Here is an 11,524-nt window from a genome sequence, read left to right on the forward strand (position 1 = left end):
GTGTGTGTGAATTCATCAGTGTGTCAGATGGAGCCTGTTGTGCCAGGCAGCCGGGCAGCAGCGGTGCCACTCTGTGTGGTCAGGGCACAGTGTGTCCTCTCAGCTGCTGTTTCGAATTCACAACTAACTTGACAGCAGCATCCTCGCTCATTCACTGCAGCAGATGGCAGCGAGCTTGCTTGTTTGCGTGTTTTTTTTTTTTTTTTTTTTTTTTTTTTTTTTTTTGCCCGCTTCCTTTTGGAGAGGCAGCTGTGGGAAGCGAAGCTTTGCCCACTGCTGCGTCCAGCTTCATGTGCAGGCGACAAAGAGGGAAGACAATTGAAATGAAACTCTAGAGTGTGAAAGATCAATAAAGAATCTAAAAAAACGAAACAAAAACAGGACGCTCGCAGCCATGGCTGGCGGAAAAATCTCCCATATCACTGTGTATCATCCGGAGAGGCAGCGGTCAGTTTCATCGGAGAGTAATCCTTGAGATTATATCCCTGCATGGTGGACAATGAGCATATTGTTGTGATCTTGTTGCCGTAATCCAGCTCAGCACCATATGCAATAGACTGCAACGCTCTCTGGAGAGCTGCAGCGGTGAATAACACACTGTCCAGTCTTAGCACTGCAATCCATCTGCCACCGGCTCTCTGCGTCTGAACACATCTCCACTACAATCAAAGGAGAGAGCGGCGGTTATGGTGTTTATCACTCTGTTTTTACAGTATATTCTCTGTCTGCCTTTGTTCATTTTTATTCAGGACGATGGCAGAACGCAACTGAAAATTTTGTGCGCGAAAAAAGCACCACAACATGGTGCAGCCACTCGAGGCGCCTGGAGTCTAATGCGAACATGATTTCAATTTTGGTCATAACCTCCAGTGCACAGAGAGGAGATAGATTAAAAATGAGGATGGGGTGAAGCCATCTGTTTTGCGGTAGAACCAGAGAGACAGAGAAAGAAATCTGGAGGAGCCGGGGCTCATAAAGAAACGGCAGACTCAGGCCAAATTGTCAGTCAGTTAGTAGATGAGATGTCATGCTAGCCAGACATGCTAGACAGGCGGCCCGTGTTGCCCGAGGAGGAATCCGACTATTTAATGTGCCTCTGCAACCCAGCTGATTCACCACTACACCATCCAGTCTAATAGGTTTTGTTCTGGTGAATCACTCCAGGTTTCCTTAATGGAAAAGCCAAACATACTGCTCTAACATTGGGTGACAAGGGCACCTTGGGTTTGCAGATGTTCACGCAGATGACAGATGGCGCCGGCGCAGCTAAGGGAGCAACGGGAACGATGTCTGCGCCAGGCTGGTGCCACATGTACTGCCCCCCCCACCCACCCCCTCCCTCCCTCTTAAGTTCCCCCTCTGTACTGCAGAGTCCCCCCCCCCCATCCCAAAAAATCTACAAAATGAGGAGTGTAGCTGCGTCTAAGTGTCTGGACCCATGTGTGAATATGTGTCTGCATGTGACCGTGCACAGGCTGTGACTCAGCACCCCCGCAGCTAGAGCTCAAGGGACTGTCCAGCTAGAGCACGACGTGTGTCTGGTGTCCAGGTGATGCAGGTTAGATCAGGTCAGACAGCCCGGACCTTGAATCATTAGTGAATGATTCACTCCACTTAATGAGTTGGTTGAAAACGCTGTCTCCGGGTAACGTCTGCATGTTTTCAGCTCAACCATCGGGGTGATAAAACAATATCGACATGTATCAGCAACAGACACTTCATCAATAGCATTAAGAAAATTGTTCAATAGAAAGTCCAATAGTTTCACGGTGGCTCTGTTGTATCCCTTGACAACGGAGCGTGCTACCAGTGACACACAAACAGCCAATCATTCAACAGCTGTGTTGTTGCAGCCAGTGAAGAAGTGGTTCACATAAAAGGACAGGTCAGCTCGCCAACATGGCTTTCTTTCGGTTTTCTTTTGGTTTTTTAACTCTGCAGGATCAAGAGCGGGAACACACAATACACACAACTACATTCATCACTTCAGCGCAATCAGACGGAGACGGCAAAGCGAGTATAATATATATATATATATATATATATATATAAAAAAGCTTCCTATCATTGGCCTATCACAGTGACAGGCCTTAATATGAGAACAAAATAAAACAATGAAAGGATATGTATACTTTTTTTTTTACTACAAAATTACATTTTTCCCATAACTGTATTGTTTCAGGGCGCCTCGGTGGCTCACCTGGTCGAGCGCGTACCACACAGGCTCAGTCCTCACTGCAGCAGCCACGGGTTTGAGTCCGACTTTGCTGCCCCCCCCCCCCCCCAGACTTTCCTCTCTCTCTCTTTCTCACTGTCCTATCAGAATAAAAGGCAAAAATAACTTTAAATAAATAATGTGCCGTACCCACAGTTTGGGAGTCTCGGCTTCAGCCACTTAAACCCGCTGGATTACGCAACATGTCGTCAGTCTCAACAATGCTGCATCTCAAGAAACAACCCTCAGGCAGTCCATGATGGAGGCCGCATGACTAAACATCCAAATGGTACAAACACATATCCCACGCACTACAGAACCACTTTTCTCCTGGTCTTTATTGAAAATAGGTCTTTATAAATTATCTACATACATGATATCTTCCCAGGCAAGAAGTCAGTATCCTCAGCAGCTGATGATCCACGGAGAAGACGTGGACACAAAGAAAGAGTATTCTACAGCTAGTTATATAAAAATAATAACTAATATTATAATAAATAGCCTATATCAATGAGGAATGTTACTTGCTACTTGAATGTTACATAACAGAGACTCGGCTACGCTTGGCTGGGGTCGTTGGAGTGTAAACTTCTCCAAAGTAAAGAGCAGGATAGAGCTGCTAACGTTAGCCTAAACTCTGGTAGCACTCTGCAAAGCACACCTCCAAACTTTCATGCCGAGTATCGCTCTTCCTAAATCCTCATGCACCGTCTTTGATTGGACGGTTGTCGTTCAGGGGCGGCGTTCAGCGAACAGCTCATTTTATGGTTGGACCTGCCGGCTTTGGCTGAATCCAGAGGAGCCAACAGAGGTGGAAATCTCCACGGGCGGCTCTGGAAAATAAATGAAACTCCAGCGCTGTACAAGTTTCCGTCATTCTACACCTAACTGCCCCATCACCACCACTCTGGTGGTTTGGCAACAAGGAGGCATACTCTCTGCGTCTGGCGGGAGATTTCACAGAAACCATTGACATTTTACAATAATGCCAACTGGAGGTGCAAACAGTAGAAGCTCTGTTGACCAAGTGATAGCGGTAACACACAGACAGCCCGACTGCTTCAGTGGAGAAAGACTAGTGATCGGATCATTTGGTGCCAGAGCGATGTGCAGACTGAGGCGTTCAGGCATTTTGTGTCAGACGAGAGCAATGACACCCCTGCGTTAGTATAATGAAACAATCTCTCACTTCAGACTCGGTTCACATCTATCAGTAGAAAAAGAGGAGTCTGATTCGAGCACCAGCTCTTCACGCAGACAGACGAGGAGCCCTGGAGCCCCGGGAAGCCACAGAGAAGAGGAGGACGGCTGTGAACAGGTAGAGCTGATAATTACCTCCATTCATCTTCACCGGACCCCGGCTCCGTTTTATGAAGGTGCATGTGAGTGCAGGCCCGCATTTGATGAATCTCCTCTTAAATTAGCAGTCACTGGTGGATCGAGCGCCTCCATCACTCCGTATGCTCCCATTCATCATCTCATTAGGACCCTGGGCTGGGCCGTGCAGGCCTGAGGACTCCCAAAGAGAAAGGAGAAACTATGAGCTCCATCATAACTAAACATTTTGGGAATGTTATCACGGTTGTTTACAAATCTGTCAAATTGGGCACATACACAGTTTTTATAAACCACAATCTGTTCAATTCCCAGGGCTGTTTGATCATTTGTAGGAAAAAATCTTAATGTATCAGGGGCAGAAAGTGGCACAGTTGTTTACTACCGCGGGAATCCATTGCCATTACAGTCCAGGAACAAATGCCAAATCCTTATGTAAACCCAGCGTGTGTATATGTTTATAGGACTGTGTTTCTCTTCAGGTGTTTACATGAGCGTGAGATATAAAGATTTGTGATGCAAGATAATTTAGGTAAAATGTTACGGCCATTATGTGGCAGGAAGTGCAGTGGGAGTCCGGGGAGTCCCAGCTCGCCGGTTTTACTGCACTTTTCGCTGCAAAGCGAGCAGAAATAAAAGCTCTCTGGTGGTTACGCGGCTCCACTCGCCCCTCGTCTCTCCATCACCCCTCTGCCCAGGTGGATGAATCTTCCAGGAAGCCACAGCCACCCCTGCATTTTTCCACAGACTCAGTGGAGAGTGCAGCAGGGCACTGAGAGCCCCCCCCCCCCCCCCCTCCTCCACCCAGTTGCACTCAAAACACATCACTAACTGGATCTCCATGTGGTATATCTATTACCATAAAATACTCTGCTGCTCCCCACTGAAAGCTCACTATCCTCCTCTGCCCTCCGCTCTCCCTCGCACACACATCAGCCCCCAACACCACCCATACTCCACCACCACCCCCTCCATAAAACCGCTTACGCTGGCAGTTCTGAATTGGGTTAAGTCCAAGTTTAACATTAGTGGGGGGCGGTTGGGGTGTTTAAAAAGCAGCCTGCGGAGAGCTGCAAGAGTGATCACAGCCATGACTTAAGCTCCAGTAAAAAGAAAAAAAAAAACTCTGCACACTCCTTATTGCTTTGTTGTGAGCATGATGGTCTTTCTTTTTTTTTTTTTTTTTTTTAAACCACAAATTGAGAAATCAGTAGGCTAATGCAATGCAGACGTGCAGATTTTATGTTTGAGGAGGAAGCTTAACTTGTCTATGGGCAATTTACATCGACGTTGCCAAGGACAACATTAGTTACCTTAGGATTATTAATTTCTGCGTGATGTTCCTGCAGAGAGCAGTCATTTATCACCCATACTGCAGGGACTCGTCTTACCAAGGAGCCTCTTTTTTCCCTCTGACTTTGTGCAGTATAGCCACAGAGTGCTGCCACTACCAGGAAATGGAGATATTTTGGGGCTCAGCTCTCTTTTATTTGGATTTTGTCCTCATCCCTTGTTCTGGGGAAATGCTGACAAATCTCATTCTTGGTGCCAGATTCTGAGTAAAACCCTGTCATTGTTTAAGGCCAACAAAAGAGTGGTTCATTTAGAGTCAATTTATTATGATTTCTTCTTTGTGTCAACAAATAGTAACACTGGCTTGGCAAATTGCTTCACAGCAAATACAAAACCAAACCTTGGCTCTCTTGTATGTATGTGTGTGTGTGTGTGTGTGTGTGTTGTGTGTGTGTGTGTGTGTGTGTGTGAGAGAGAGAGAGAGAATTTTATTATTACAAAGAAAATCTTGATATATGTTAACATGACAACTAAGAAATGTGCCCATGACTTTTTTGTGCAGTTCATTAGGTTCAGAAAAGTATTTTTCCACATGGCATCCTACTGAAGTATCCAAACCACAGCTGCATGGGGGCACCACTTGTAAAATCATGGGCTGTGATAACAGGATTAAATGGGTGCAGTGAAGCAAAGGTCACAGACATGAGACCAAAGCTCCTGCAAATTTAAACATGAATTTTGCATGTGTTTATATGAACGTGGAGACTGTTAAAATTTTATTAGATGGCCCACATGGACACGGCCACTGGTGATGATTTTATTTAAGGCGTCCTCCTCAGATTATGATTATTAAAGCACGCACAATTACAAAAATTGATTTTTCTGAAAATGGTGAGAAAAAAACACTAGTCAGAGGTGAAGGTGATTTCAAATGTCTTGTTTTGTTCAAAATGCAAAAACATTTTTCAGTGAGTTGAACCAGCAAATATTTTTGGCATGTTTGCTTTAAAAACAATTCAAACAATGAATTGATTTTTGAGATTAATTTTCTGTCAAACAGCTCATCGATTAATTGATTTATCACGTCAGCTGTAGATGAGACAGTAAAGTCCTGTTTCCACTGGAGTCCTTAATGAGAGGACAGATGCAGGAGCCCAAGTGATAACATCGAAAACATTTAATAATAATAAAATACATACAAATTATAATAAAGGATGAGAAGCTTAAAGACCAGCTCCACATGTTTTAAGACAAAGATAAAATAATCTAATAATCATTATGGCTAATTTGCTTATTCCACAAAATAGTCAAATTATTCAAAATTTAATAAAAAAAAGGTAAAAACCACTTCTTCTTCCTCCTTGAAAAATCCAGAATCTATGAATATTATTGTTGCTGCTTATATGTTTTACTTTTGTATTGTTTCAAAGGTTTAGCTGCTGGACACTAGATGTCTCCTCGTTCACTGAAAAGTCAATTGTTAGTGTGTGTGTGTGTGTGTGTGTGTGTGTGTGTACGGAAGTTTTCACATTACACTTATATAGGTTTCTTATATGACCACGATTGGCACCTGAAAACTGAGATTTAAAAGTGAGCACAGAACAGCTTTCCTCCAACAGCAGACGAATGTGAAAACAGCCTTTCAGTGTGAAACTCTGCACACGATCTCTGCACGCTGAAGCACAAACATCCAACTGAACTAACAATAAGCAGAACACATTTCTCACTGGAGGGAAAAAGTTAAAATTGTATTGGTTGCCTATTATTTTTATGTGCAAAGGTAACTTTTTCCCAGTTCCTGGCACCACAGAACCAAAAGGAACAAGCACCAGTGTTGGACTTAAACCTCAGCAAGCCCAAGTTGTCAACACCAGCTCTGGTGTGCATGAGTTCCTCCATCCCTACGAAGGTGGTCTTTGAGATCCTCGGGGGGCTGCACTGACCGCACTGAGTTAAGGCTCTGTCGGCATTGCTTGAATGTGCCCTTGGGTTCAAATTCACCACAACCCCGACTGCTTCATGTGAGAGATCTGTAGTTCATCTTTAAGTGTTTCACCAAGAACAGACGTGGCCTTGCACTTCTGACCGACACAGGAAGGTCAAAGTGTTGTGCTGGGCTGAGCCTTTACTGTTCATCCTCATGAATGTGCTTCTGTCAGCTGCAGCTACTCCTCACATTCAACACAAGTCCACTGTTCTATATAAATGAAATGCATTTCTTAACAGCGATGCCATTTCCAGGAGGAACAGAGTCATAATTCAGGTGAGCACGTTCTATATAACTTCCTTAAACATGTATTAACACACCAGCCCTCCCTCCTACTCACAAACTCACTCAGAAATAGACCTGTCATCTTGCCACCATCCCCTTATCGTCTAACTGCTAACAAGCCTGTTTGCCTGTGACTGACGTTGATGTGATCCCTAAAGCCCCGGGCTTGGCACCAGATCGCTCCTAAGCCAAATTAAGCCTCTGTCATGCCCACCCCCACCTCCAGCCTAGTGCTACCCCTGCCATGGGAACCCTAAATCTTTAATGACGACGGAGAGCTCTGCACGCTCCCACGACACAAAAGCGATGACATCTGTCTCTGTAAGTGCTGCACTCCAGAGCAACCCCATTTGTTCTATCTCCGCTTCTTGAAAAGAAATCAAATATAAAAGTTGAGGGAGGGTGGAGGCTGCTAAAAGAGGAAGGAGGAGGTGGAGCTCAGGAGGTTAAAACAAAGATCCTTTCTTTCAAAAGGTTTATTCCCCTGCCCACTGGTCCCTAAATGTTCAAAGAAGGTGTTAAAAGAGTCTCAGCTCGCCGTCTTGCTCTGGTGCCCTGGCTACGGCCCACCTGCTCACAACTACTTCCAAGTGGACGGGGATGGTGAGTGAAAAACATGCCTCCAACCACTGAATCTAACTCCTGGAAGCCAAAGCCACTGACAGCACCTCTCAAAAGGTGATTCATTTACCAGGCTGAAAAACCTTCTGACCTTTGACCACCGCAAAAACCCCATACAACAAACCGAAGAAAAAGTATTTCTGATGGAGTAACATATAATAAAAATGTCTGAAACTAGAAACTGCTACAGCACACCACAAGGAGGAAGACAATTCATTCAGTTAAAGTAAAACAGTAGTAAGCTGAAGCCCTCCTCTGACCACCTTAAAACCAGATTAAAAACTTTAATGTTCTCTCCTTTGACTCACCACTACCCACCATGCACTTGCACCATGCAGTCTCCTTCCTCTGTGCATCTCATGCCCTCATCTACAGCTGCAACCACTAACTGTAGGCCACATATATTATTGATTAATCCAAGTCTTTTTTTTTTTTTTTTTAAATAATCATTGGTTGATGAAATAGTGACAATGATGGATGGTACAATTCCCCAGACACCAAATGCATTGTCTTTGAATAGCTTGTTTCTTTGAACCAACAGCATGAAAACATTACATTTTCAATTAAAACACAGAAAAGTAGCAAATACTCACATGGGAGACGCTGGAAATGGAGGATGTTTGTTACTTTTGGTTAAAAAAAAATCTAAAAAAATCTAAACAATATGTCAGTAATTAACATTTTTGTCAAATCATTTTCTGTCGATCAACTAATCGATCACAAACATTCGCGGGTTCAGCACAACTTCCCACTTCTATTTCTTCTTCGTTTAAGTTTATAGGCGGTTCGTGAACAGCGAATTGGCGCATTACCGCCACCAACTGGACGGAGTGTGTATCGGGATTAAATAACCTGCTCATATTTCAAAATTAATTAAATAAAAATAAAAATAAAAACTCATATCCTTTCAATCAGTTTTGTTATTTTAGGATACTGGAATAAGATTTGATAGCTTCCCCGTGACTTCTATTGCTTTACATCTATTACATCAAATTTTATGTTTTATCTTTCTCAAATTTTGAGTCATGTTTGATATTTTTCACAATGAACCATAACATGCTCTATTGTTTCCTCTTGTCCACAGTATTCACATTTGCCTGTATTGCGTTGAGCACAACTTCCCACTTTTTGAATAAGTTTTTAATTCCAGGCTGTTTTGTCTACCGTAATGCCTTTCATGCTTCATGGTCAGGCACCTTGAATTGCATTTTTGAAATTAAATGTGCTATATATTTAAAATACCTTGCGTTTCCTTGTGAGCATTATAGTGATTTTACCTGGTCAAAGAACCTTTTCAAATTACACCACTGGCAGAAAATCTGGAAGACTCGTCCGTCGTTGTGAACAGGCACTGCGGTGGTCGCCTATGATTCCACTCCGGGTCCTTCTTGTGGATGAAGAAAGATGGCGGCGTCCATCCTGTCCAGGAGGGCAGCAGTGTTTTGTAGGACTTTTAAGGGAATTTCATCTTCAAAACCTACGAATTCTCAGTGTGGACTGTTGTTGCAGACAGCGTCCTACAACCCCAGACCCCTGAAGCTAAACCTCCGTGAGAAATATATTCCAGACAAAGACGACCGGGAGACGCCGGAGTGGCAGAAGACGGCCCGGTACGACAAGAAGCTCTTCGGTCGCTACGGCACAGCGTCGGGCATCGACCCTGCGTCGCTATGGCCCAGCCACGAGCAGCTGGACAAGATCATCGCAGAGGAGAATGAGTGGCACCCTCCGTTAGAAGTGATGCTGAAGAACATAAAGATCAAGGAGAAGGAAGAAACCAGAAAAAGACTGGCTAAGTAAGTCATGCTAACGTGGCTAACGTCAGTGCGTCAATTATCGGACAGCGAGGCTAGTTAAGCTGTGCGCTCTTTACTCTCTGATTCCTGTTCAGTCTGATTTTATTTCTGTCAATGACTCGTTTATAACAGTACTTCAAAACACTCGAAGACGCTCTTTGACATAAACCACATCTTAGACGCAGTTTATGCCTCTTATATGTTAGCATTACATTTGAGTCACTAGAAAATACCACGATTCCACAAGGTAGTTTAACAGCACTTTTATTTCCAAAATCGTCAAAGATCTTGTCACCATTTGAATGAAAAAATAATTCATCTGACTTAAAGATTATTCACTGGAAAACATTTTACACAGGCTAATTTAAAATGGTCCCATATCTCACAAACACTGTTACCACTACAACAGCACAAGGTTAAGTTATGATAAAATCAGGACATTTTGTCTGTGTGTGAAGTGTCGCTGTCATCACTACCCTCTGGGAAAGAAATGGAAAAAACTATAGTTATCCACAATCAGTTTAACATCTACAGGTTCAGTGTTACCTCCACCCATTTTAAAACTATTTTAAAACACTATAAAAATGCAGAAGTTTACAGGCATTGACAAATGTGATGAAATATGAAGCAATTACTTCTAGTAAATAAACACAAGGATTGTCACCAGTTAAAAGGAGCTGTCCCTGTTTATGAGGCAGTTTTTCTTTTTAGGGGGGGAGGGGCGGCGGCAATATGTACTGACCATTCTTGCAGCATATTCTGTGGTTGTTGTCCTATATATTGCACAATTATTTCTTATCTCCATTTTGAACATTAACATTTTCTTATTTTTACAAATAAAATCTATGAACCCATGAGTCCTTAATAAAGATGGCACCCAATTTATGGCCTGAACTCAAACCCCACCTGATGCACTAAGAGCCTAAGTGGTTTGCGTTCTACCAGGTGAGCCACCAAGATGACAAAGCATTCAGTGCCAGCTGTACTAAGAAGTTAAAATGTTCCTGGTTGCAACGCTAACATGCCGATGTATATCAAGTATATTGTTTACCTTGTCCATCTTTGTTTAGCAGGTTAGCATGCTAACATTTGCTGACATGCAAATGAGCATTAAACACACAGTACAGCTGAGGCTGAGTACTGCACAAATTGTAAGTTTGACCTGATGGTGGCACTAGATGAAAAATGAAAGGAGTGGTTATTACAGTTAATCCTGAGGGCAACATAAATGTCGGATCCAGATTACAGAGCGATCCATCCAATAGTTGTTTAAATATTTCACCCAAAACCAGAGTGGGTGGCCTGCCCATCACACAACTATGCCTCCAGCACCGCATCAACATCTGTTATACTAATCTTTTCTATTTCCACCGCAGAGAGAAGCTCATTGCAGCAAACATGGCCAAAATGCCCAAGATGATCGCTGACTGGCGCAGAGAAAAGCGTGAATCCAAACTGAAGCAAAAGGAGGAGAAGGCTCGCCGTGACATGTTGCTGTCCCAGGCCAGAGAGCGCTTTGGTTACGCAGTCGACCCCCGCAGCCCCAAGTTCTTGGAAATGGTTGCTGAGATAGAAAAGGAAGAGAAGAAGAGGAGGAAACTAGTGAAACGCAGACTGAAAGAAGAGCAGGTGGCAGCTCCTGTCACGCCGCCTGCTGACTCCTCATGGTCTTGAAATAAGTGTCGGGTCCCTCGTCTAACTGTGTTTAATGAGATGGAGCGTGTACTACACAACACGGTTCAGTGGGACAGTTGTATCTGAACAGAATCTGAAGAACAGTTTGCTCCTTGTTTTGTGTCACCTGGATCAAAGAAAAAGTTTATCCAGTTATGTGCCCTGTTTGTTTTGCATACTTGGAAAAACTTCATGACCTATGTGTTTAGCTGTCACTGAAATCAATGAATCTCTGAGCAGATTGCATCTTGTCTAACATTTTTAAAGGAAGAAAAAAATTACTGCATCAGACAGACTGATGCTGATTTTTGGTTTAAG

General features: G+C 43.5%; 1 protein-coding gene and 1 long non-coding RNA gene across 2 annotated transcripts in view; one reads left to right on the plus strand and one right to left on the minus strand.

The window, feature by feature from the left end:
- Positions 1-9,111, minus strand: part of LOC130185638 (uncharacterized) — a 10,252-nt gene extending 1,141 nt beyond the window's left edge. Inside the window, exons 1-2 of the long non-coding RNA XR_008830184.1 lie at positions 8,330-9,111; positions 3,551-3,724 (exon numbers count right to left, since the gene is read on the minus strand). This is a non-coding gene — a long non-coding RNA (uncharacterized LOC130185638). The remainder of the gene's footprint in view (positions 1-3,550; positions 3,725-8,329) is intronic.
- gadd45gip1 (growth arrest and DNA-damage-inducible, gamma interacting protein 1) lies at positions 9,112-11,445 on the plus strand. The gene is made up of 2 exons (XM_056402217.1): positions 9,112-9,532; positions 10,909-11,445. The coding sequence occupies exons 1-2, from the start codon at positions 9,141-9,143 to the stop codon at positions 11,204-11,206; spliced, it is 690 nt and encodes a 229-aa protein (XP_056258192.1). The 5' UTR covers positions 9,112-9,140; the 3' UTR covers positions 11,207-11,445.
- Positions 11,446-11,524: the final 79 nt, after the last annotated feature.

This window comes from Seriola aureovittata, chromosome 17, assembly GCF_021018895.1.
Source record: "Seriola aureovittata isolate HTS-2021-v1 ecotype China chromosome 17, ASM2101889v1, whole genome shotgun sequence".
NCBI lineage: Eukaryota > Metazoa > Chordata > Actinopteri > Carangiformes > Carangidae > Seriola > Seriola aureovittata.